This window comes from Trachemys scripta, chromosome 6 (genome assembly GCF_013100865.1).
Source record: "Trachemys scripta elegans isolate TJP31775 chromosome 6, CAS_Tse_1.0, whole genome shotgun sequence".
In the NCBI taxonomy this organism is placed as follows: domain Eukaryota; kingdom Metazoa; phylum Chordata; order Testudines; family Emydidae; genus Trachemys; species Trachemys scripta.
This window is the reverse complement of record NC_048303.1, coordinates 31000782-31028730: the sequence shown is the minus strand read 5'-3', so window position 1 is coordinate 31028730 and position 27949 is coordinate 31000782. Positions and strand designations below refer to the sequence as shown.

Here is a 27949-nt window from a genome sequence, read left to right as displayed (position 1 = left end):
CCCATCGATGGGCCGCTTCCCTTCGCCGCCTGCCCCCTGGTGTCCGGCCGGGCGGCGGCGCGGGGACCGCTGCGGGCGGAGGGGACAGGCGTCCTCAGCACTAGGATGGGGCGGGGATGCCGGGCCAGCCCCGGCTCGCCAAACCCGGCAGCGACAGGCGCATTTCCAGCCATTGACAGCGGGACAAGCGTTCGGGTCTTACGCGCTTGCGGCGCCTGCGTTTGCCTATTGATTCATTTGTTTCATCAATATACGAAATAACAAAATACAGCTCCCATCCTACACTCCGGGCCTCTCTTTCTTCAGCTACGCTACACAAACGAATGTAATACCACAACCACCGCCTGCTGTCTCATCTATACCCGCCAGACAGTAGAACCCCTATTTTATGAACAAATAATGCAGGATTGAGGAGTTCCTAAAAAGAAAAAGTTCGTGATACTGACCTCAACATTACTAAAGGAATGGGGCATGTATTGCGGTAGGGTGCACTTCATTGCTGTCTTGTCTTTCAAAATGATGCAATGTGACGTTCAATGCATCAAAATGGGAAAGGATGTCCAGTTGTTCTTCATTGCCATCACCTTATGTTATTTTTCTTTCATTGTGGAAAATGGTTTATGTGATTGATGGTAAGACTGGTGTTCATAAAAAATCAAGATTCTGTTATCCTTGCAACCACCCCAATCTTCAGCCTCCTTCCTCCACAATAGCTTGCAAAAAAGAAAGAATAAAGGATTTGTTTTGCAGCACATCTGGAAGATTAACAAATCCAGGCTCTGGTGGACCTAATGAGAAAGTAAGATTTCAGTGAGGTTCTAGCTGGAGCCTGCCTGCTGATCTCAACTCTCCCACTATGTCTTGTGGAGAGAGAGGCAATCTTTCAGATAATCAGGTCACAAACAATTTTAGGCCATCAATGGGACTCTGCTGAACACATGGGTCCACCAGCTCACAGTTCATCACAGGAGCAGGGCTTTAGGGCATGAGAACCAGAAGTTAAACTGCCTGCTTTAGTTTTAATTTTATGTTGAGTGAATTGCTGAAGATACACAACCAGCATAAATGGCAGAACAGGTATTTTATATTTCTAAAATTCTTCCAATTGTAACAATCTAGGGTATTATAAATAAAGGAAAGGGGGGTTTTTAAATATATGATTTCTTTTATAACTTTTTCTAATGAATCCTCCTTCTCATCTTTGTGTAAAAAGAGTATTTTCTGACTTTGGCCAATATTTCTTTTTCTCGTCAGAGTAATAAGAACCTAAATTGAATGAACAGAACTTCAGTAAAATTGTTTTTAAATGATAAATGAAGTTAGACATGATACAGTTATAAGTTTTGCAAATCTCATTACTGTAAAACAGAGTTGCAGTAGTTTAAATATTTTACATCACTTTTAAATTCTGAAATGTTTAAAAATTCAGCCACTTTAATTGTATCCATTTGTTGCTAGTAGTTCTTTACATGCGTCTATGTGCTACTGTTTCTTTAGGCTTATTTTCCATAGCTAGCAGTAGCACTTTGTTTACATTTTCACTTATGTTTGTTTGCTTTATTGCTTTTTGCCTTTTTTTTAATTTGCCAGTTGTGTGTGTTTTTGCTTTAACAAGTCTCTTCAGATGGGCAGAACAAAAAAGGCAACTTTATATTACATCTGGTTTTTTTTTTTTTTTTTTAAGTGTATATGCTCTTTTTACTTAAAATCAACTGCTGGATCTATCTGATTAGAAGCAGTTTGAAATTATTACTTGCTATTTGCACAGTGCCAAAAATTTGCTAGGCTCTTTACAGAACAAAGAATATTGTCTTTGCCCTATAGAATTTACGGTCCCATTTACACATGACACAATGAGAGGTAGTAAACAGTAGGTGGAGGGGACTGTGAGGACATATGTCACAATAATAAGCGCAGTAAGGTTACTCATTTATACATATGGGTATCATGATTATTCCATAAAAGTCTGGTTTTTAGTTTTCTTTTCTGGGGGGATAAATTCACTTCTTGTAGTCCAATAGGCAGCAAGTAGGTTTCTAGGAGAGAGATGAGAGGAAGGGAAGAGGTGTCATGAATAGCTGAGATAAATTATCAGTTAGGGTATCTGGAATCAGCATAATTGTTTGGCTATATATATATATATATATATATATATATATATATATATATACGCACACACACACACACACAGTATAAGTTTTAAACAAACAATTTAATACTGTACACAGCAGTGATGATTGTATTTTATATAAAATATAGTTTTTTGACTGGTGAAAACATTTTCCCTGGAACCTAACCCCCCTTATTTACATTAATTCTTATGGGGAAATTGGATTTGCTTAACATTGTTTCGCTTGAAGTCGCATTTTTCAGGAACATAACTACAATGTTAAGTGAGGACTTACTGTATGTGAATGCTATCTAGGCAGCCGTAGATACCTTAACGCATGAATGATTAGGTTTTGTTTTGTTTTGCACAAATGGCAAATAGATCGGCTGGTATTTGCTAGATATAGCCAAACAATTATGCTGATTCCAGATACCCTAACTGATAATTTTTATATATATATATATATATATATATGTGCACACACAGTATAAGTTTTAAACAAACAATTTAATACTGTACACAGCAATGATGATTGTGAAGCTTGGTTGAGGTGGCGAAGTTAGAGGGTGGATATTTCCCAGGGAATGCCTTACTGCTAAATGATAGACTAGCATTTGGCTGAGCCCTCAAGGGTTAACACATTGTTAATGTAGCCTCATACTCTACAAGGCAGCATGAATAGAGGGAGGGGAGACAGCATGGCAGACAGAGACACACACCCTGTGTGTGAGAGAGAGAGAGAGAGATGTGCATTGCCCCTTTAAGTACGCTGACCCCACTCTAAGTACATTGCCTTTCTAAGTAGATCAGCAAGTTGAAACAGCAGCTGTGGCCAGCAAGCTCTCTCCGTCCTGAGCCCTGTCTTGTCCCCACCCTGCTCAATATGGAGAAGAGGTAAGCAGGGGGCAGGAGTGAGGGGGAAGGAGACACCCTGACAGTAACCCTCTTCTTCCTCCCTCCCCTGCACAGCAAGGAGAAGGCTCCCAGGAGCAGCTCCAAGGCAGAGGGTAGGAGCAGCACATGGCAGTGGGGGGAGGAACAACTGAACTGCTGGCAATTGGTAGCCTGCAGGGCGGCTGCTGCACAGGGAACTTAGGAGAGTGGGGGGCTACTGGTCCACCCTGATTCCAAGCCCCCACCAGCTAGTTGCAACGGGCTGCTCTTTCTGCAAGCAAACAACGTTATAAGGGAGCATTGAACAACTTTAAATGAGCATTTTATCTAGTTGATCAGCAACATAACAACAAAACTGTGTTAACCAGGACAACTTTAAGTGAGGAGTTACTGTATTGTATTTTTTCTCTTCTTAGATCCCAAAGGTTCTATTTGGTTCTTTACTCGTGCCTTCTTGCTAGCTGTTTTAACTAGAAAATTCTTCAGGCTCACCAGCTGAATTGACAAGACAAGATTATCTATGGGTTCATTCCTGTCTCACTCCTGTTAGCTATGATCCTGCTACCTTTTTTGGATTGCCCTGGATACTTCAGTTTTTAATTAAGATTCCATCTGTGCAGGATTCTGATTTCTAGTTCTTATCTGCTTAGCAGAAGACTGATGAAATGCACCTGACTCTTAAGGACTTATTACCTTTGAGGGCAGTGGAAGCCAGGTGTGGGTCATGAACCACCCCTCCAGACACACCTATTGATCATCATGAGCCACTCCCTTCCCAAGTATAAAACCTGCCCTCTGAATATTCCACTCAATATTCTTGACTATGATTAGCAAAAAAGCTCTATGGAAGAGACCATGCTTCTTTGGATTCCAGCTGTTCACCAGATCCCAGTCACACCTTCTCAGGCATCCTTTTCTTGCTTACAAGCCTGACTCCAGTCAAGTTGGAGATAGTGTTACATATCAGAGCTCTTTTTCTCAAATGCTTCAGCATAAAATTGTGGTGCTTTATTTTTGCAGCAATCCAGTGCCTACCTCAGTGCACCATCACTGGTTTCTGGTGCTTGATACTCTTTTGGTGCTAAGTTTTATTTTATTTTATTTTATTTATTTTTTCCTGAGCATTTTTTTCCCTTTGAATATTGATGTCTTTGCTATTGGTTCCCCAGCGCTATCACAGTACTTTCCTGTCAGTATTGTTTAAGGGGTCCAATACCGGCATTTCCTTGGCGTATGATTGCTGAGTCATCCAGGGGGGTCTCCTGTAAATCCAACATGAGGCTAGCCCAGAGTGCTTTAAATGGTTAACTCTGGAAGCTTTTGCTTGAGTTAGCCAATACTAATGAATGCCTGGACTGTGTGTCAGAGTTGCCCACAGTGGCAAAACCCAACTCCCCAGTAGCTAGCGCAGTGGAACAGCTTCATCCTTGAAGCACCTTTACCATCATCCACCATCCAAGAGCTCCACTTAGAATCTCAATATTTGAAGACAGTGGTACTGAGCACTGGCCTTCACATGAGAGACTAGAGAAAGAGGCACCAAGAGAGAGCAAGTAGCTCCCCAGTATTATTCTGTTGAAGTTCCTGACTTGAGACAGCTCTGTATCCAGGCCTCTGGATTTTCCCCTCCAGCTTCCATGTGTTCAAAGTGGATACAAGGATGTTAATTCCGGATATCAGTACATGCTTGGTGATCTGGCCCAGCCACTATTCTTCCTCTATGAGGCTGTCACAAAGCCCTCCTGTACTGGTTTTGAGATATTCCTTTAGCTGTGTGTGTCAGCAGTTGTCAGAGCTCCCACCAAGACCAGTTACCACAGCCTTTGAGTAAATGCTTTCAGCACAAGAAGCTCTGGATTCTACACAGACAACACTACTCTTCTGCCAAATGTAGAAACATGGGAACCGCCTAATGGATCAGACCTATGGTCCATCTAATCCAGTATCCTGTCTCTGGCAGTGGACAGCACCAGATGTTCCAGAGCAAAGTGTAAGAACCCTGCCCCCTTAACTCTCCAGCTTGGGCTGTCTCTCACAATCCTTTGCTAGCGATAAGCAGCAAACCCCTGCAGGCACTGCTATCACTCAGCTCAGCAGCATGTGGAGCCCCACACCCATCTAGATTGCATGAATGCTCTGAAAGCCACTCATAAATCACGCAGAGAAAGGCACCAGCCAATTCCCCCCAGCTTCCTAGCCTTGCACCCTAGCGCTGTACCATCCTGCCCTGGTCAGAAGCCTTACCAGTGTACGTTTATTACCCAATCTGGACCTCCCTCAATGTGGAGAGGACATGCACCAGTGTTTGTACCTGAGCTGAGATTTCCCAAGCACTTCAACCAGACCACACTGTTTTAGATAAAATAGATTTATTAACTAAGGAAAGATAGATTTTAAGTGATTATAAATGGTAGGCATAAGAGGTCAGAGATAGTTACCAAAGAAAATAGAAAATAAGCACAGAGTCTAAATCTTAGACCTTATTACACTAGGCAGTATTTAGATCAAGCAATTTTCTCACCCTACTGAATGTTCCCAATCTACCTTCTCTAGACCATTCATTATTTTATCTCCTTTTAAAGTAAACAGTCCCAGTTTTTTCTCCCAATATGATCTTGATTATTCTTGTCTCAATTCTCTGTATCCATTCTATTTCAGCAATGTCCTTTTTGAGATCGGTGACCTAGTATTCCAGATGAGGCCACCCCATTGATTGATGTAAAGTCATTATAATATTATTCGTATTATTAATCATCCCATCTCTTAGGCATCCTAAAAACTGGTTAGCTTTTTTGACTGCACAGATTCTACAGTGATGCCCAGGTTCCTTTCTCGAGCTTATACAGTAAATGTGGACCCTGTAAGGCATATGCATAGTTTACATTTTCCCCTTAATGTGCATTTATTGACACTGAATTTCATTTGCCATTGTGCTGCCCATTCACTTAGCTTTTTTAGGTCTCTCTGAAGTTCCTCACAGTCTTCTCTGGTAATGACTAATCTAAATAACTGTGTCATCTGCACATTTTGCCACCTTACTGCTCATCCCACCCTTTCCAGAACATTAATAAATATATTGAACAACATAGGACGTACTAAGGAACCTCGAGGCACCCCACTGTTAATCTTTTGGTATGTCAGTGTTTCCTAAAGCACACTCAGGCCCTCCATCACCTAGAAAAGTCCTGCAGTTTGTATAGGGGTCGCTATGTAGATGTAAACAAGCTGAAGTACTCCTCTGATGCTCAATACACTTCCACTATCAAACAGCAACAAAACAGTGACTCTGCAGGGGAGCACCTGATTTTGCCTAGGTCCTAGAGAAGTTGCCCAAGACTTTCAGTTGAAACTGGTCCAGGAATCTACAAGAGCTAAACATGAGAAGGCCAACTGTACTGCTGTCCAATAGGGTTTCCATGCCCTTGTATCTTATTTTGCACTGTCTGGTGAAGAAGTATCAGAGGGGTAGCTGTGTTAGTCTGTATCCACAAAAACAACGAGGAGTCTGGTGGCACCTTAAGGACTAACAGATTTATTTGGGCATAAGCTTTTGTGGGTAAAAACCCCACTTCTTCAGACGCAGCTGAAGAAGTGGGTTTTTTACCCACGAAAGCTTAGGCCCAAATAAATCTGTTAGTCTTTAAAGTGCCACTGGACTCCTTTTATTGTTTTGGTGAAGAAAGTGTGCCAAAGCCTGTTGAGAAATAGGATATCCTCTTTAAGGATGCTGCTGGCTGTATCTCCCACCCTACCAGCAAGGGGTTGGTGTTGGAAGCAGGCCCAACTACTGCCTCTGTCACTGACATACTGACTGTACCCATAGTATATTCAAATAATTCCCATTGGCTACTGCCAGGTCCAGGCGAACAAGGGAAGGTGGTGGACAACTTTTTGGGGGGGTTCTTAAACAGTATTAGATGGAATCTTGTGGGTGAGTGGGATGTAAAAGGAAGTGAAGAGCCTGTACATTTAATCAACTGTGGGGTTGACAGAATATGTGTGGGTATGTGTGTTAATGGGGTATATTGGGGCATTGCTGAAAGAGCAGAGTTAAGGCTCCATGAGAAACCTTAACTGTGCATTTCCTTGTTCTCAGAAGTTTGAGATTTGCTCAACTCGGCTGTCTGCAAGGGGGCAACATACCACTAAGCAACCTTAACTCTGCATTAACGAAGTTTTTGTCATTGAATTTCCTTATTTTTTGAACAGGAAAAGATATATTGTTGATAGCAGTTAGTCATTTAGGCAGTTACACATGTTGTGTCCCACAATTTGCATACCAAGCCAAAACAGCTTGTACTAGAAATCCACATGTCATGATGTACTCTTTGCTCCTGCAAACTTCTGATCCAGGAATCACCCAGAATCTACACTTGGCAACCCTGACAGCAGAGACTCAAGACTTGCTTACTACCACTCATCATTGTCCAACGCCTCTGCAGCCACAGCCTCTCTCCCTGACCCACTCCCACACACAAAATCCTCTGTCTCCAGTTCTTCCCCACCCGATATAACAAACATTTTGGTTAGACCAGCTTCTGACTACTCTTCTCTGTTCACAGTAAATCTCCCCATAAAATAAAAAAACACTATATTATAACAGAGACAATGTGTAGCAAGCAACATGCATTATTAAATCTTTATTGCACAGATGTACAAAAGTTCGTACTAGAAACATCAGTGGTGGAGTGTTCACTGGGGAATGGTGTCGGCATATTCCCTTCAGCTACCCAGGCACGCGTAAAGTGGCTGCACAGAAACACTGGTTTTTAATTTATTGGTGTATGTGCACTGCAGTCCTTCCAGAGTCCATATCTATGCAACTGAAGAGTGAACATGGTTTTAAAATACCATTCACAAGTTTGGGTCCCTGAAGATATCAGGGCTGCCCCGCACTGCCATGCATAAAAATTGACTGTTGAGATTGTTTTGAACAGCATCATAGCAATAGTTTGATCTCTAGCTCTGCCTCCACCCCCTAAAAAAGCCCCAACCTAGAAACTTTTTGAAAATCAGCTATTTCTTTATCTCTGGAACTCCTGGCTCAAATGACCTCAAATGTGACTCACTAAGTCTACTCTGCACGCACAGAAGGCGTAGCCAATTTAAAGAAAATCCATGCAAGCATTCAGACTTTAGAGCACTTAAAACTGTCATCCTTTTAGGGGAAGGACAGATGGAAAGAAATGTTCCTCTCCACATCCATCTGCAGCTCTGGAAGCTCTGAACGGTGTGAAGTGGCCCATTCATATCAATTATCAGAGGGGTAGCCATGTTACATTAAACATATATTTTTGCCTGGGTGGACAAAACTGCACTAAGATATTGGAACAATCCTGATCTGAAACAACCTGTTCCATCTCTTTGTTTCCAATGAGCCAACAATATTCTTTGGGTAAGTTGTTGATTTTAAAATTAGCACTTTGTTCTTTTTTAAAATTACCTCTAACAAAATCAACTCTGTAGACAGTATTGCCAACTTCAAGAGATCAAATATCTTGAGTCGGAGCCTCCAAAATCATGAGATTGGCCCCAAAATCATGAGAATTTTAAAAAAGATGAAATTGTGTTTCTTAGATCAGTCTCTTCATTTTTGAACTCCCTCTGCCCATCCCCAGGGTGTGTGCATGTAACAATTAGTGTTGCCCACTCTCCAACATGTACTGGATAAGGTGATTTTGGTCTCTGCTGCAGGAGCTGCACGCAGGGATACATCTGCATGGCTCTGGCTCAGCAATTAATCCTGTCTTCCAGTCCCCCATCAGTTCTGTCCCCACCCAACCGCTATCAGTTCAGCCCCCTCGTCAGTTCAGTCCCCCAACCCCTATCATCACCACCACATCAGTTCAGCCCCCCTACCTTATCAACCTCCACCACCCTCAGTTCACCCTCCAAGCACTCACCCTTGACACCCCTGTAGTAGGAAGAGAGCCTGAAACATAAGCCTGTGTATCAGAGACCTGGTATGAGGCTGAGGCCTGAACTAAAGTAGTGGCCAAAACTTTGCCGATATGAAGCAAAGTCAGGTTGTGAGCAAGAGGCAGGCCCTGCACACAGAATCTGGCAAGAACATGGCTGATATTGCAGAAACACACATTGCTAAGTAGTGCTAGGCACAAGAATATATATGTAAACACATTCCAGAAAGGTGGTACCAGAACACCTCAATACCAAACACATTCCCCAAACATAACAGGAACACACTGACCCATCTTAAGGATAACATTAGGATGATAGCATGATGGATGGAGATGTTTTGATCAAACCAACATGCACAAGGCAATGGGTGACACCCTCATATGCCAGGGGCAATATGGAGCTTGTTTGTATTGATGTATAAAGATGTATCTTAGAGGGAGTGTCTTTGGCTAGCCTACAGAGCAGTGGAAAGTCCTGCCACTGACAGCTGTGTCCATTGTCACAGGCATATATGTCTTTGTATCTTTGTAGAGTCTGCCAGGTGCTATTACTGTGCTTCATCGACAATAAACCTGGCCGGGGGCCTTCACTGAAAAGCAAGTCTGTGGATTTGTTGGGCAGTTTAATTGAAGTCTGCTATCTCTGCTACCTGCCCAGAGCTGGGACAGCACATTGAATGAACACACACGCAGCCAACATCTGACAACAACCCCATCTGCTCAGAACCCATCAGCAGTGCAGCCCCTCCTACCCCATGAGCCCCCACTCTCCTTATTTCAGCAGCTCCCAAACCATAGTTCAGTCCTCACAGCCTCACCTCCTCTTAGGGGTCTTCACCCTCCCCGGTCTGGAGGGGGAAGCTGCAGTGGGGTCCCCTTTCCCACTTTCCAGGGGGCAGGGAAGCAGCTACCTGGGGCTGACAGTCAGAGGCCACAAAGGAGGGGCTCCCGCTGTCAACACCGGGCGGCTGGGCTCCAGCTGTCAGGCTTGCAAGGAGAGGATAGGGGATGTTGACAGCGGGAGCCCCAGCCACCTACAGCTGAAAAAAAGATCCTGACATCTGAGAATTCTGTTGCAAGATCATGAGGGAGGCTTAATTTTACTTGAAAACCGCGTCTCTCATGGTAAATTTGCAAGAGGTGGCATGTCTGCAGCAAGCCTACGAGGCTGGCTTTCTTGAACACGTTTTACTCTTTATAATGGATCTCTCCTATCTCATTTGGGAACTGCATTGACAGAATCCAAAGTGAGTCTAGTTGTTCTTAGATAGGCCCTGATCCTATAAACAGTTGAGTGTGTGTTTAACTATAAGCACAACGGGACTATTCACATGCTAACAGTTAAGCATGCGCTTAAATGCTTGCAAGATCAGGGACTTGGAGACCAAGGGCCTTCTTGAAGGCCATGCTTAGCTGCAGGACCTTAAAACTAAAAGGTGCCATCTTGGAGAACCTAAAGAAGGAAAACTGGTGGGGATTCCAATGACTGCTACTCCAGGGTAATCTTGAAATAGTAGCATGTGAGTGAACGGAAACCTCACTACCAAAAAATAATTGAAGTCAGTATACATCCCAGTGCAGAGGAAACTTTCCTTTCAGGCCTGAAAAAAGGTTTCCGAGATAATTTTGGTAGTTCTTTGTTGGGTTATCATTCTGTTGTCATAGTAGTGCAACAGAAAATGGCTGTCCCATGAGTTTAGATGAGGTTCTGACTACATTTAACTTGTTGATCTGGATCAGCCTGATCCACACATCATTTTGCATATGGGCTTCAATGGGAGCCATACATCTGGTAGGACCATTGGATCAGCTCCTGATAGGAAAGCACACTGAAAGCTTATCTATATGATCTTTTAGTCCACACCAGAGGGGTGTAATTTTTAGTCTGCTCTAGTGTGCTGCACACTAATTGGCTCATGTGGACCCTGCTGACATGCCATAAAGTTCCCTACATCTTGTTAATGTAGTCCCATTTCAAAGCGTACTATGTTAACATGCACTGGGGAACTTTTGGTGCACACCAGCAGGGTCCACAAGGGCCAGTTAGTGTACAACGTGCTAGCGAAGACTGAAATTTACATCCCTCAGGTGCAGACTAAAGCACCATGTAGACAAGCCCTGAACTGTGCTTTATCTGGGCATGTGAGCTGTTAGCAAATAAATCAATTGTTAGTCTATTGTATCTCTGAGAACAAACAGAGCCTAATGCTCACTAAATATGTGATTTGTACTCGTGATCTTTTGGTTAGTCAGAGGTTAATGGTACTTTTTCATCATAATTAGAACTGGTTAGAAAATTTAAATGAAATTTTTGCAAAAACAGAAAATAGATTTCAAGGAAAAGTTTTGTGAATGGTCCCTCCCCCCCATTTTTGTGAATGGTCCCTCCCGCCCCATTTTTCCATGATCTCTAATTCCAATGTAGTGTTCAATGCAGAATCACAAAGTTCACATTGTCTAGAAGTTAGCAGTGCACAGCAAATGTCCCACTAGAGGGCACTAAATGGTTTTAAATGTTAAAGCTTCCAGAGTAATAAAAGTAAATGCTATGAATTAAGTAGTAAGTGCTATGAATGTAAAAAGTTTGAGTACATTTTTTTAAAAAAAGTTTTCCATATGTGCTTTTTAAAAGTAGAATGTTATTGCCCTTTTAAAAATGCTCATGATTGTAAAATTCTATTTGAAAATATTTCAGATTCTATAGTAAACTACAGACATCTGAAATGACATTTTTAAAATGACAGTTAATTTAGGAGAAATCAACAAAATAGTCTTCAAGTTTGAAAAAGTATAAAACAGTTATTGCATAATTATTAGCAAACCAAAACATGTAAAATTAAAGATAAAATCTATGTCAAAATAGCTCTGAAGTTCTTGTCTTGTGACCTTTGTAAAATAACAGGTTTCAGAGTAGCAGCCGTGTTAGTCTGTATCCGCAAAAAGAACAGGAGTACTTGTGGCACCTTAGAGACTAACAAATTTATTAAAGCATAAGCTTTCGTGGACTACAGCCCACTTCTTCGGATGCATCCACAAAAGCTTATGCTCTAATAAATTTGTTAGTCTCTAAGGTGCCACAAGTACTCCTGTTCTTTTTGTAAAATAAGTGCATTATCTTGGTTTAGTTCTTAGTGGGTGGTTATTCACATCTCAAAAACCATCATCGCTACATAGGATATTACTCCGAATGCTTGTCACTTTCTGAGCTGAAAATACTAAAGCTTAAGGTAGAAAGACATATGATCTTCTGGATAGGGCATTGAGCTATGAGTCAACAATTTAGGTTCAATTCCTGGCTCTTCCATAGACTTTGATTTGAATTTAGGCAACTCAATTATTCTCTCCGGGTCTTAGATCCTCATCCGTAAATATGGGGTAGATATACTTCCCCACCACTCAAGGCTACTGTGCGGATAAATTCATTAATGTTTGTGAGTTTTTCTTAGATGCTATGGTGATGAGGGCCATATAATACATAGAAATCCTGCAAGGTGCTATGTGCCCTCAGCTTCGAGTCCTATTCACTTGCAGGAGCAACTCAGGATCAAGCCTGTTATGGACATTAAGTCTGAACTATTCTCCTACTCCTACTGATCCTTCCATTAAAGACTGAGGCATGGTAACAGAAGAGTGTGGGGAAGTTTGCTCTGCTTTTGCTTTTTTGGCAGCCCGCGCCGCTTCCTGCAGTTCCCATTGGCCGGGAACGGTGAACCATGGCCACTGAGAGCAGTGGGGGGGCCGTGCCTGTGGACAGTCAACATAAACAAAATGTCTCGCAGCCTGCCAGCAGATTAACCTGATGGGCCGCATGCCGAAGGTTGCCGACCCCTGCTCTAGCAAGTCAAGTGTAAACATATAATTAGGCAGGCCAAAAAAGAATTTGAAGAGCAACTAGCCAAAGACTCAAAACTAACGGCAAAAAATGTCTTAAGTACATCAGAAGCAGGAAGCCTGCCAAACAGTCAGTGGGGCCACTGGACAACTGAGGTGCTAAAGGAGCACTCAAGGAAGATAAGACCATTGCAGAGAAGCTAAATGAATTCTTTGCATCTGTCTTCACTGCAGAGGATATGAGGGAGCTGAGCCATTCTTTTTAGGTGACAAATCTGAGGAACTGTCCCAGATTGAGGTATCAATAGAGGAAGTTCTGTAACAAATTGATAAATTAAACAGTAATAAGTCACCAGGACCAGATGCTATTCACTCAAGAGTTCTGAACTAACTCAAATATGAAATTGCAGAACTACTAACTGTGGCATGTAACCTATCATTTAAATCAGCTTCTGTACCAGATGACTGGAGGATAGCTAATGTGACACCAATTTTTAAAAAAGGCTCCAGAGGTGATCCTAGCAAAAAATATTACTTTGTCCATATTAAATTTTTTTAAACTTTCTTGAGAAGCTCTAGTGCCTCCATGCTTTGGAGGAAAGACCTAAAATTTTGCAGTAGGTTTTCTATGGTGTCAGGGATGTGCTTTTTGTCATCCCTTAGAAAATGTATGTACATTTGGCCAAACTATAAGACTCTGTCATGACTCCACGTTTCCTACACTCTGGGCTCAGGTAACTGCTGCAACCACCAAGCTTCACACTTTGAAATTTTACCTTGTGTTACCATTCAGTCTGCTCACGTATTCCAAGGACTCCTGTCCCCAAGAGCAGGGTGCTTGCTGATAAATATGGTAGATGCTGTTTGAAGGCTGCTGCAGGAAAACCCAGTCACTACAGCTACATTCAGGACTTGTTTAACAAACTCTTACTTTATTAATTACAAGTAAACCCATGAATTAACTTCATTACTGTTCAGCTAGAGGTGCCCTCTATACCTTCTCAAGCACAGGAAAGTCTTATTACAGATCCCATTCAGACTTCCTTCTTAGAAGAGACTGGGTCCTATGGCCTCTGAACTTGCTCTCAACACCACTTTCCCAATAGCCAGGACTCCTACAGTCCTTGATGGATTGGTGTCTTCAGAGTCCATCCCTAGTGCCTTCATGGAGATCCCGGAACAACCCACCTCCAGCCAGCCAGTCTCAATTCTTTCTACCAACAGTCCTCACCTCACTGCTGGAATCTGAACAAACATTGCATGGTGGCAACCAAATAGGTCTTTACCAAGTCCTCAGATATTACATCACTGTCTCATATCCAACAATAGATTTACTTTCCACATCCCCATATACAAAACAACATTAACTCAATGTGTTACCTGACATTCTCCACAGCCTACAAAAAATCTCTGTTTGTACATGCTCAATAGAGACTTGTTAGATTTTACCAACTCAATTCTCCAAAAATTCCATCTGTACTAAGCATGTTTCAACCCTGGCCTGCAGGGCCTGAGGGGCACTTTCCCTACAATTGCTTTGCCCCACTACCAGGCACCCCTGTTGTGCCAAGCACAAGAACTGAAAACAAGGAGACTGTCCCTGCTTTTCTCTCAAGGACTCCCAGGTGGACTCAGGCAGCAAGGAGGAGAAGGAGGAATTAACCTAATGGGAATGTACAAAATCAATGAGAAGTCCGGTGGCACCTTAAAGACTAACAGATTTATTTGGGCATAAGCTTTCGTAGGTAAAAACCCCACTTCTTCAGATGCTTATGCCCAAATAAGTCTGTTAGTCTTTAAGGTGCCACCGGACTCCTCGTCGTTTTTGTGGATACAGACTAACACAGCTACCCCTCTGATAATGGGAATGTAGTGGGGTGAGAAATGGTGGCAGCAGGAGGGGGCTGTTGCAGGAGCCAGAGAATAGGAAGAAGCAGTGGGGGTGGGGGAAAGGAGTCAGTGGGTGGTGGAGGATGGGGCAGAGGGGGAGTGAGATGGTGGGAGCTATATAGGTACATAGGTACAGAGGGATTGGGGGCTTGAAAGGGAGGATAGGAGTATAGGGGAGAGGGGCAGGAGCCAGAGGATGGAGGGTGGCTAGGAGCAGAGGGAAAGAGGGTCAGGAACCAGGGTAGTAGTGGGGTGGATTGGAGCAGAGGGGAAGGAGGCAGAAGCTGCGGGGTGGATAGGAACAGAGGGTATGAGGGGAGTGAATTCTCACCATGGTGGTGTGATTATAAATTCAATAACATTGAATGGGAAGAATAAAGCAAAATATTGAACAACTATCCATTCAATGAATGAGGCAGAGGTTCTATGGGAAAAATAGTATGTGATCATGTAATTAAAGACTGTATCAGATGCACAAGGGAGATGAACTAAAGGGCATCCTGAATTCTGCAATTTCCTAATGTTTGAATGCTTGACTTTGCAGCACAATTTTTTTAACACATTTTTTTCTGAATAAAGTATTGTATAAAATATATGATTTTTGAAGTGATGACAGGGAGCCTAGATCTTTGGAGAGGGGACTTATTGTTTTAAAAGTCTAAATATACTGTCTCTCTCTCTCACACACACATATGCACGTGTGCACAAACCTGTGTGTTTTCCTTCTGTAATGAGTGTATCCAATACCTACTCCTATGGTTTCTACTTACCCATAGTTTAAGTGTTAGAAATATCAATAAAGCTTTCTTTTTAATTCCCATCATTTTGTGACTTAAGGAATTATACACAGAGAAGGAATTGGCCTAACAGTGAATCAGCTTTGATGAGCTTTTAGTTAATATTGAAGAATCAAGGACACAAACCTGTGCTGTGGATAATTTATATAAATGAAGTAGGAATTTTGTAGCAGCATAGACAAGTTATATAACAGCTATAGAAACGCCAAACACTTGCTATAGTCAGTCTTGTCTAGAAGCATTCAGCTGTGATAGTCTTCCACTTTGTGCATCACAGTTGTTAACACTGGCTGTGATGGCGACAGGAAGGAGCGTGCAAGGATGAGGACTTTTTAAAAAACTAGTTAAATTAATATTTGTTTTAGAGCCAGTTTAGTGGTATAGCATATGAAGACAATATTGATTGTGTTGGACAACGCAGAGGCATTCAGCCGGCAGGCACAATTAATTTTTCCCTGTGATGATTTAAGCATGTATGTAACTCATTCCCACTTAGTGTGGTACTCAATCTCCTCCTAGTGCTGGCTGGGCCATAGATGAGGATTGATGAGCCTGCTACAGTTTTAGCTAATAGAGCTTGGTCTTTTAGCTCCCATGTTTTAAGATCTATGCATCCTAGGTTTAATCCCTGCTGATGGAGCCAGGCATGTGGCATTACATGCGCTTCTGCTTCCTTCATGCTGAAACTGCCTCTTCTGTATATGTAGTGACCTCTACTGCAGTTGATGTCCACCTGCCCAATTTAGATCAGATTTTTGTTGTTGCAGTTCTGGCACAATAACTCTAAACGATGGTGATAAGCTGTGACAAGTTTAAACAGCGCAGGTTGTTTAATAGGTTTGTTTTTCACATTTACTTAGGTCACAGACCTCATTGTTAAAGCATGAATTTTCTTGTAACAGCTATGCTACAGCTCCTTTGGTGGGACTGCAGACCTCATGCTCTGTGCTGTCTTCATAAACAGCTTTGGACCTCTTTCAAGTGGGCTTTACCAGCTGTCATGCCACAGTCCATTGTAACCATTACTTTGATGTGAGAGGAAGTGGCTTTGGGATTTCTAATTCAATCAGAACCTCAGCCCTCCACCCGTGACATGATGGGGATGTTACTGGGTGCATTCTACATACATCTAAGAGTTAAATAATTTAAGTTCTTTAATGAAATGAAAATGTCTCATTGCCTAGTGATCAAACACTGACTGTATACATTGGAAGAAAATGAGCTTTGTATATACAATCTTGATAGGGCCACCCATTATTCTCCATAGAATTCTCCCAATCTGTATCCTAATCAAATTCATTAAAAAGTCACCAGGTCAAAGCTCACCATACAGCAAAAGATGAGAGTTAATACATAATAACTATTTTCCTCTTCCTTTTTGTCTTCATTTCTATTATTGCTATTGTTGCAGGCTAGGCACTTTATTCCTAGAAAATTTATGTTCTGAATTGCATTCAGTCATTGGCCTCTTCTGGGAAGCTCAGAGCAGCTTTTATTCCCTACTCTGAGAAGGTTGGTGTTGATAGATTGACTTTTTAAAATTACTGCTTCATGATAAAAATAAACTGTCAGTTACTTTCATTAATTAAAAACCTCCAAGTCCTGAGTGATTTTTTTCCCTTTAAAAAGAACATCCTTTACTACATGAATGAGTTGTACAGATTAATTTTGTTTCTGAGATGACGATCCCTTTGACCAGGTGTCTGAACAGGTGCAGAACTATTCTAGCAAGTTACCCTTATAGCCAGCACAGGCCAGCATTTTTAGATCCAACCCAGGGATTAAAAAGGAATAGTGGCCACTGAGGAAAGGAGAGCTACAGAGAGGACCAGGAAGTCAAGCTAAAAATTGCTCTTTTATATATATGAGTAAAGTCCTGACTTAGAGCTGTGTTCCTTTATTGAAAAAATTAAGGTAAACTCTGTGAAAGAATGGGGAGGTTTTGGACAAGGAATGGTGGCAAGACACTGCCTCTGTCATAGGCACCGACTCTGTGGGCGCACCGGGGCTGGAGTGCTCATGGAAAAAAAATAGTGGGTGCTCAGCACCCACTGGCAGCCAGCTCCTCCCTCTCTCTCCCCAGTGCCTCCGCCTGCTGGTGGGCCCCATCAATCAACTCCTCCCTCTCCCCCCCAGCACCTCCCACCCGCTGGTGATCAGCTGTTCAGTGGCATGCAGGAGGCACTGGGGGAGGAGAGGGAGAAGCCGGGGCAAGAAGAGGTGAGGGAGGGGGCGGAATGGGGCAGGAAGAGGCGGGGCGGGGGCAGAGTGGGGGTGGGAAGAGGCAGGGTGGGGGCAGAGGCTCGGGAGAAGGGGTGGAGTGCGGGTGGGGCCTAGGGCAGAGGGGGGATCCCCTAGGAACTCTCAAAGTCAGCACCTCTGGCCTATTTACAAACCCTATGTCTCAGAAACTGCATTGGCTTTGTTTATTTAAAATCTATTTTACTCATCTTTTACTATAAACACTTAAAGCCTTTAGCTTCTGTAAAATCCTCAACTGATTTACTGTGGCCTACTTCACACACCCTCTCTCTTCCTTCTCACAAGTTCAATCCTGTTGGTGTGAGAAACTTCTTCTCTGCCCTTCTACCACCTGGCACAGAATTGTGGTGACAGAATGGCCCTATACTGCCCTTCTCTCAGCCCTTGGCACAAGCTCATGTAGGGGATACGCCCCGGGAGTAAAGGGGCCTGCTGAAGGAAGAACAGTGTGTGATTGGAGCAGTCTACTCTGGCTATTGGGGGCTGCCAAATTGTCCCTTGGGGACCATTGCAGCTGAAACATAAATTAGAGCAGCCTGATTTTCCTTTTATTTAAACCAGTGCATATCAGGCACCCTGGGCCTGATTTTCCATTTCCTCTTGGCCCCTTGATGCCACTCTTGCAGTCATGCACCTGCAGTCTGTCTTCTCCTCAGAGACAGTAAACTCTCTTATTGCCAATCCTGTGCCTTTGACTACTGGTCATGCCTTGGAGCTCTGTGGCTCTGGAGATGGAGGGCTGCAGAGTTTTTAATGGCACAGTTGCAGCCATTTGGCTACTTCTTTTCCAGCATGTATGTTTGTGAGAGACAGCCTAAATTTAGCCTTCTGTGTTTGGTTATGTTGTGTAGTTAATAAGTTTATTTTGTAAAGGTTAATGAGAAATTAATAGCTTTGTCAAAACCTGGACCCAGGTCTCTTTGTAGATTTGTGTGTTAAATATGACATGGAAACATCAAGATATTCCATTTTGTTACAGCAGCCAGCAGCTTATCAGCTTCTAGCCAACTTCCTGGAAAATATTATTATTATGATTCTAAATATTAATGTTGGTTTTGGTATTTCAGTTCCAATACACCTCTACCCCGATATAACGCTGTCCTCGGGAGCCAAAAAATCTTACCGCGTTATAGGTGAAACCGAGTTATATCGAACTTGCTTTGATCCTCCAGAATGCGCAGCCCTGCCACTCCCCCACCCCGAGCACTGCTTTACCGTGTTGTATCCGAATTCGTGTTATATTGAGTCGCGTTATATCGGGGTAGAGGTGTATTAACTTGCACTGGGGAATAAGAAAAATCACACACCTTTTTAATGTTAGGCCTAAACACCCTATGAAGGAGCTCCAGATTGTAACAGAAATATATAATGTAATAGAGTGAGCATCTACATTAATTTGTCTGTATATATGTTTGTCTGTTTCTTAGCCCCCAGACATGCATTTGTATTCACAGGGGTGGACATTTTGGCCTGCATGAATCTGATTTCAGGATAGAGCCTTACCTCATAAATTCATCAAGGCAGGGATTTTGTTATATTTAACTCATAGAGTGTTGGTCACACTATCAGCACTTTAATAATATTAATATATTTATTTACAGAATAGATATGCGATAATATTAAAACTACATGAAGTTGTCACTTGCTGCAAGGATTGTAAATCATAGGGTCATGATTTTTTCAAAAGAGAATAAATGAAGTACAGTACTTTTTTATTTGTCAAACCACACTCCAGGCTCATGAATCATTGATTTTCCTGAATTTGACAGCGTAGCCATAGTGATAGCATTATTACATATAGGTTAGACGTATGTAAATTTAAAGCCAACCTCAGTATACAAAAGCTGTGTCTGCACATAGTTAATTCTTCATACTTCCAACCACTATACTACCACAAGTGCAGTTTCACCATGGTAGCAACACTGGAATTTGACTACCACATCATCTATCCCTGCTCAGATCAGGTGAAGACAATACAATAGTTAAAACACTGGAGTCCTGTTTATTTTAGTGGTCTCAAAATTGCTATAACTGATAGAGCTATAAGATTAATAGTGCAATAGAGGGAAAATCTGAGTGGAAAGTAAGCCAAAGAAAGTGGGTAAGTGATTTACTTTTAAATTGTGGTGTATTGAAGATTTAAACAATATGTAACATAACTTATATTTTCAGCCCAAAAGTTTTAGTTAAAATGGTTCTACAGGGACACTGTTAACTTGAACTTTAAAAAATTGATTAATTAAATGAATCCAACATTTATCAAAAAGCAGCCTTTAAATATTATGTCTTGACATCTTAAAAATCTTTTCCTACAATTGTTGTAAGAGTTTTCCTCCTCCCCTGCTTTTGTTAGAAGGTTCTTTTAGATGAACATGACAGCACAACCATCAAGCATGCTCAGGCCCAACCCTCCTCTCCCCTTTTTCTCTTTCTGCACACTCCTGCCTGCTGCTTCTTCAGTGGTGGTTTGCAGAGCCTGGGGAAGGGCAGGCAGGATGATTGGAACAGTGAACTTGACTAGATACAAAGTGCTGCCAACTGCACAGTAAACAAACTGGAAAACAAGACAGACACGTAGAATTATTCTGTAATTTCTCTTTCAGTTTCAGACATTTTTAGAGTTTTCTGGCAGTAATGGTAAATACAAAATTTTCAGATGGAAATATGATTTTCAAGTTGTCAGTGTCTTTAAAGAAGACCCAATATGGGACTGAGACTCATCCCTACTGCTAGCACTGAAGTGCCAATGTGGTTGCTGCATTGAGAAGTGCTGTCCTTCAGGGGAGATGTTAAATGATGGGCCCATCTGTCTCCATGGGTGGTTGCCCAGGTGCATTGCATGGCCCTTTTAAAAGGGATGAGAAAATAACCCTGGTGTGCAGTATGTTCATCAACATTCTTTCTTTCACTAACTACCAAATCTTGCAGTCCTTATTCAGGCAAAAAATCACATCAATGGAATTTTTCCTGATTATGGACTGAATAAGGTCTGCAAGTTTTGGGCTATTTTAACAGGAAATTTGAGGAGCACAGTGCACTCTTTTCAAATATCCAAGTCTGTGTATTCTTGAGTGGATAATGACTGTCATATTTGCCTGTGTTCATTGCACTATGAGTATCCAATTGCATAAAGAGGCTGTGATACCCTGAATACAGCAGATACTATAAAACTAAATAAGTCTATGGAGGTTGAGGATGCTTAGGACCTTGTAGAACCATGCTCTTTATTTTTGTGCCCTTGTTCTTGGTTATTAATCCGAACTTGAGACTTCTGAAAGGCATTTTTAAAGTGCTTGGAATCACTTGGACACTGCTTGATCAATACATACTTAATTCCTTCACCATTGGGAACTGACGAGGCTCAATAACAGCTGCTCTGCAGTTCATACAGCAGCATATACTGCTTATTCTTGGCCAGGCTTTTGTAGACAGCCAGTGTCAGAGTTCTTTATTTAATCATAGCAGTGTGTCATAAATCTGCCTTGAGCTATGGCTGTTATGAAATTCTATGCAATTTATAAAATTATCACTGTCCATGAGCAATATTAATATCTTCCTTCATGTCTCTCAGATTCACATCTAATCATATTAGAAAGGCAAACATTAGAAATAAAATTCAAAATAAGTTAGTTCAGCCCCTTAGAAGGAATGTGCAACTGTTTTGCCAAATATCTTGAGGAAAAAGTCCATTAAAAATCATTAATTCAAAAGCATTTAATAAACTATAGGGCAAAAATGAATGAGACATTTCCCCTTGACTTATAATTAATGCTACAATATAGGCAATGAGTGTATTGTCTCTGGAGTGGATGATACATATTCCAGTATAGTCCCAAGTATGTATTTACTTGTTACATAACTTAGGTTCTGCTCCTGTGCCCATTGAAGTCAATAGCAAAGTTCTCATTGATTCTAGCCGTGCAGAATCAGACTGTTATACTGCACCCATCAGTGTAGCATGTGAATGCACTTTAAGGGCCTAATTCCCCAACTGCCGTCACTTTTACACTAGTATAATTCCACAGACTTCAGTGAGTTCGCTTCTGATTTACATTGTTGTAAGCAGGTGGAGAATCAGACCCTAGCTGTCTTAAGGGTGGATCTTTTCACATTTCTATGGCAAAATTCTCTGTCAAATTTTATGTTGTATGATTGTTTATATAAATACGTGTCTACACATGAGTTATTCTGGAATAGCTATTCCAGAATAACTGCAAGTGTGGACACTCTTATTCTGGATTTTTATTTGCTTTTTGGTGTTGGAGCCTTTACAGTTCACATTTTCAAGCTTTTCTCCACAACAGAAAGGGCCAGAAACATTTTTTTTAAATGAAACCAAAGAATCTTTAAAATGAAAGCTCCAGGAATTGGTGGGCTAAAAACCCCACCAGATAGTATGAGACTATAAGAGTTTGCAATGCTTGACATGGAATGGACAAGTTAAGGAGTGAACATGTTAAAATGTAGCGATCAACTCCCTTTACTCCAGGTCAAATGCTCTAGTGCAGCCTCCATAGCTCTGGTCTCAGAGAACACAGAGAGAGTATTGTCATATTATGGTGTAGGAAGGAGTAGACCCACAGAGAGGCGCATGTGTTTGCAGGAGAAATACAGTATGTGTTTTATTCACAGTAGCTCCGAGGCGAAACCTACTCACTACAGCACTACTTCTGGGTGTAGCAAGACCTACAACAATAACTCTTCCAGCAGTGTGAACTCCATTTGCTCAACACACTGGTTTCACACAAGTGTAACCTCACTGACTTTAGTGGAGTTACTTGTGACTTACAACATAAATGAGTTCAGATTCAGCCCCTTATGCTTTGGGAAAATCTAGAGCTGGGTGCAATAGTTGCACTCTTTTTGGCCAGCTCTTTTCACGTGTATACAAATGCAAGTCAAGCTGTCAGGATTATGGACTAATTATTTGCCAAATTTCCATTTGTTTAGTCAGAGCTTGATTTATTTATAAAATCAGCCACAGTTTTTATGTTTGTATAACTTTTAAAATTGCCAAATCCATATTTTGTAAATCTCTTGTTATCTCTAGATACATGAATGCCTCCATTGTAATAATAGATAGGGCTGGACTTTTCATTTTACATGGTCATATCTTACAAATTCTTTGTCAAGTAAAATGAGCAATAGAAGAGTATTAAGGTTTTTTAAAATGGCACTAAGGCTGGTTACCTCTATAGATGGTCCTGAACCCACATCGCAATACATCTGATGGTGTAAAAACCGTGGATCCAAACATATCTAAACCCAGATCTGCATCTAAAATTTGCAAATGGCCCTAACTTATATTATGGGCTCAGTGAAATCTCTGGATCTGAACCCATATGCGGATATAATGCTTGTTCCACCCCCCGCCAGTCCTGTTATCCCACCTGATTCTTACTATTCCTATTTACTGTCTCTATTGCCAGAGCACCTCAGAGCCCCCGTCCTAGACCCAGACCCCATTGTGCCAGGTGCTGGACAAACCCCAAAGAAACAGCCAGTCCATTGTTCTCCCTCCACGCCCACGTCATGCCCAGGGTCTCAGTGTCAGTGGCTGGGTTGGACAACAGCCTCCAGCTCTGGTCTCCTCTCTGTGCCCCCAGCCCCAGTGTGACCCTTCTCCTGTGCTCTCTGTTGCAGCGCCTGGACCTGTTGGTGCGAGATTGGTACCTCTCGGGAGCCTACGGCGCGGACGCGGGACAGGAGTATCTTGGAGAAATCACACAGGTAATGATCAGATACCACGTGTGTTCATGGAAACAGCAAACTTTGGGGTGGAGATGAACGCTTCCACAGCGGGTCTGATTCCCTGCTGACAGCCACAAATGTTGCTTTGACTCCCGCAGGACCTGGAGGTCTCTTCTGAGCAGCCCCTAGTGTTGGAAGCCCTGTGGGCGAGTGGCACCCGGTGCTACCTATTGCCCCACCCTGGCACTCAGTTCACCAGGAGCAGGGCAGGGACGCCAGATGGTAAGAGACCCTCATCTTCTCCCCTTTCACCCCCTGCTCTGCTCCCCCAGTCCCCACCCCCTCCTGCACTGCCCCCACCCTCTTCCCTGCCCCCATCCCCACCCTCTCTCCTCTGCTGCCCCTTTCTTCCCCTCTTGCACTTCCCCCACCCCAAAATCCCAGTGCCCAGCTCACCCCCCTTGACTTAGAATTGACTCTATTGCCCACTGCACAGGGGCACTCGCTGGGTCACAGCATCCGTGTGGGAGGGGAAGGGGACATGGGGGGGGTGTCACTGCTGGGGTCCTGGTCTGCTAGGGGAACAATGCTGGTGTCCCCCTTTTGGGTCTTCATGGGTCCCCTGGCACCACCCAGTGGAGACTGCTGTCTCCCCACTGCAGCCTCTCCTTGCCCCCTCATGCCTCTGCCCCATTTTCCGCCAGGCAGTGGGGTGGGGGGCGTTAAGCAGCTGTTGCCCAGAGATGGAATCTCATTTCCTGTGGCACAAACTAGCCCACCCAATCGCATTTAACGTGTGTCCTACCCTGGACACCTAGATCCCTCCTGGATGCCTGGGTCCTTTTCCCCCCTGCAGACATAGACGAGGATTTCCGGCAGTGCCTGTGTGAGTACGTCACCAGTGTGGTGCACTCAGCAGGGACACACGTCCGGATGGACCGAGCCAGGCAGGTGCTGACGGGGGCTCAGCTAGCTGCCAGGATCAAGGTGGGAGAGTGGGGGCTGTTAAAGGGGGGGGCTGGATGGGAGACAGCAAAATGGGCCGCAAGGCGGGGACAGGGATTCAATACAGGGTGCCATTCTGCAGGGAGCGGGGCAGGGTGCTCAGTAGGGGGTGCTGGGCTGCAGGGAGCGGGAAGGGGCTCAGCGGGGGCAAAGGGGCTGAGCTGTCCCTGATCCCAGTTCCCCAGGGCGTTATTCCCTGCAGGGCGTCTCCCGATATTGGAAGACCCAACGCTACGACTTCTCCTCACCCATGAAGGTACCAGGTCACCCCTCCCTCCGCCTCTCTCTTTCCAGCCTGGATTTGGGGCGGGGGCTGGTTCTATTGACCCCAATCCCAGGTCCTCCTGACATTGGTCAATCACACTAGCCCAGAAGGAGGCACCACAACAGCTCCACCAAATGTCCTGATCGAGGACTCCTAGCACCCAAGAGATAAGGGGACCTGCAGGAAGCCCTGCCAGAGAACCAGCCCCTCCACTGGGGTGGCAGCAATGTGGTCATGGCTGTGGGGTCGAGGTGCTGCCCTCTGGCTCTATTGAAATGTGGGGGGTTGGGGACCAGTTCAGAAGTGATAGCGAGGAGCAGGTCCTGTACGAATGTGGGGAAGGTGGCGACTGTGGGGGGGCTCCCAGTTCAGAGATGGGCCCATCCCATCCGCACCCCCAACCCCATTCCCTCTCCCCACACAGATGGCTGAGGCGTTTGCAGTGATGAGACAGGAGTTAAACAGGAGAGCAGTAGAAGCCACCAGGAGGGAATATGATCAATTAGTGCAGGAGCTGGTGAGTGCAGAGGGGCTGCGGATTGGGAGTGAGGGGCACCAGCATCCCTGGGGGGAGGCAAGGCTGAGGTAGCAGGGGGCTGCGGATCGGGAGTGAGGGGGCTGCGAGTGTGTGAGGAGGCGGCACCCCCTGTGGCTGGGTAACGCTAGTGCTCGTCCCTAATGGCCGATCACTCCCCCATTCCGGCAGGACCGTGACCACCAGAGCATGAGCAGCTGCCTGAGTGTGAAGCCCCTGGAGATGCAGCGACGCCTGGAGGGGAAACGCCAGGAGCTGCTGGAGCGCTGCCGGGGGGAGCTGCGGGGCAAGGACCCCCAGAAACAGGCGGCCCTGGAGGAGCTGAAGAAGGAGCTGGACAAGCAGATGGCGGAGTTCCTGCCGCGATATGAACAGCGCTTTAAAGTGAAGAAGGCCGAGTGGTTGGGCCTGTACATTGGGCGGGGGGGGCGTCTGGCAGTGGTGGGTGTGGGTATCGGAGTAGGCATCAGGGCGGGTGCAGCTCTAGTGGGGTTGGAGGAAGCAGTGGCCATTGGGATTGGGGCCAGGGTCTTTGGCCTGATTGGGGGGGTTGGGCACTGGCTGCGGGCCTGGTTTGGACAGAAGATGGCCCAGAACAAGACAGGCACAAACACCCCAAGTCAGGGGAATGAGCGGGAGAGGAGGGCAGGATGTTCAGATTAGAAGCCCCTGCTGCGGGGGGCAGATAGTGGGAAGAAACCATCACACCTCACTCTGGGTAAGGGTCTGTCCCAGCCATCAACACTGGGAACCTCTGTATGCAGGGGATAGATAGATATGAGGATGTTTGGGGATAGATAAAAACAAATTTACAACAGGTAATTTTGCGAGATTACAAAAGGACACAGAGGTTGACTGATTTACAGCCAGGTCACCGAGATCAGAATCCAGCCCAGATCCCATCGACCTCAGTAGATAAATAACATGGCCGTGGATCCCGTGCTCCGAGCCGCCCCCAGCATCCCTCGGTCACAAGTTTTTTTGGTTTTCATTTTCAGCAAGTGGAAGAAAAATTGATTTTCATACTTTATGTTTGTTTTTAATATTTTCTCCTCCCCTGATTCAGTGCATGTGTAGAGGGGACAATTTGGGGGCATTTCCTCTCATTTCCTCACTGATTTTAAAACAATCCTAAGGGGTTAGGGAGGTTAGAACACCCCCAAATTCCAAACCAACAGTTTCAGTTTATTCTCACCCCAGATCCTCCTGCCATTAGCCAGTTGCAGTAGGCCAGGAGGGGGCACCACCACAGCCCCCTGCAAAATGTCCTGATTGGGGCTCCCTGACCCCAGCCCGAGAGATAAAGGAACCCCCAGAGACCCAGCCAGAGAACCAGCCCCCTCCACAGGGGTGATGCTAATGTGGCCCTTGCTGTGATGTCATTAGGGGGCTGTCCTTGGCTCTGGGGGAATGTGGGGGGTCAGGGGGCAGTAGGGAGGTAACAGTAGCGAGCAGGACCCTGGAGGAATGGGGAAAAGGTGAGTGGGGGGAGAGGGGTTCCCAGTTCAGAGATGGTTCCATCCCCATCCCCCACCCTTTTTCCCATCCCACCACAGATGGCAGCGATGATAGAGGAGGAAAACAGAAAAGCAGTAGAAGCCTCCAGGAGGAAATATGAACAATTTGTGCAGCAGCTGGTGAGCACAGAAGGGCTGCGGGTCGGGAGTGAGGGTCACCGGCAGAGCTGGGGGGGGGGGAGGGGCAGGGATGGGATAGCACGGGGCTGTGGTGGGTCGGAGTTGAAGGGGTTGTGGGTGCATGACATGGTGGTGCCCCCTGTGGCTGGGAAACACTAGAACCCGTCCCTAATGGCCAATCTCTCCCGCTCCCCACAGGACCGTGGCCACCAGAGCATGCGCCGCTGCCTGAATGTGAAGCCTGTGGAAATACAGTGACGCCTGGAGGGGAAATGCCAGGAGCTGCTGGAGCGCTGCCTGGGGGAGCTGCGGGGTGAGGACCCCCCAGAAACAGGCGGCCCTGGAGGAGCTGAAGGAGGAGCTGGACAAGCAGATGGACAAGTTCCTGACGGCCTATGGGCAGCACTTTAAAGTGAAGAAGGCCGAGTGGTTGGGCCTGGCCATGGGTCGGGGGGTGGTTCCTGGCAGTGGTGGGTGCGGGTATCGGAGTAGGCATCAGGGCGAGTGTAGTTGTAGTGGGGCTGGAGGAAGCAGTGGCCGTTGGGGTTCTGGCTGGGGGCTTTGGCCTGATGTGGGGGGAGGGTTGGGCAGCTGGGTGGGCCCCAGTTTGGATGGTAGGTGGCCTCGAGCAAGACAGGCACCAACACCCTAGGTCCCTAGGTCAGGGGGATGAGCGGGAGAGCAGGGCAGGGTGTTCAGATCAGGAGCCCCTTCTGTGGAGGGACACACAGTGGGAAGGAACCATCACACCTCACTCGGGTAAAGGGTCTGTCCCAGCCCTCAGCACTGGGAACCTCTGTATGCAAGGGGATAGATAGGTAGGTAGATAGATAGATGGGGCATGTGGGGATAGATAGATAGATAGATGGGGTGGATGGGGATAGATAGTGTTGGAGAATAACAGAGTTCTCACTTTTTGTTTGGGTAAAGCAAGTCAGATACTTTATTTTCTCTAACAATTGCATAGAGGGAGAGAGCTAAACAGGTCTCTTTAGTGGTAAACAGTTACAGGAAACCTTTATACCTTTCATTACAGACAATAATAAGCAACAGCTGCATTTTGTTGATACATAGGCCATCTTGATATCTTATTTTTCTCACTTGTTTTGACTCT

At 44.6% G+C, this 27949-nt stretch overlaps 1 protein-coding gene across 2 annotated transcripts; it reads left to right on the top strand.

Annotated features, from left to right (window-relative positions):
• Positions 1–19: 19 nt before the first annotated feature.
• LOC117878904 (RING finger protein 112-like) lies at positions 20–27941 on the top strand. Of its 2 annotated transcripts, XM_034773631.1 has the most exons (9): positions 20–1077; positions 23346–23432; positions 23552–23675; positions 24250–24380; positions 24601–24654; positions 25088–25180; positions 25370–25582; positions 26755–26835; positions 27034–27941. In XM_034773631.1, the coding sequence occupies exons 1-9, from the start codon at positions 1066–1068 to the stop codon at positions 27091–27093; spliced, it is 855 nt and encodes a 284-aa protein (XP_034629522.1). In that variant the 5' UTR covers positions 20–1065; the 3' UTR covers positions 27094–27941. The 2 variants fall into 2 exon arrangements, with proteins under 2 accessions (XP_034629522.1, XP_034629521.1); XM_034773630.1 differs by having other exon boundaries at positions 26755–27127.
• Positions 27942–27949: the final 8 nt, after the last annotated feature.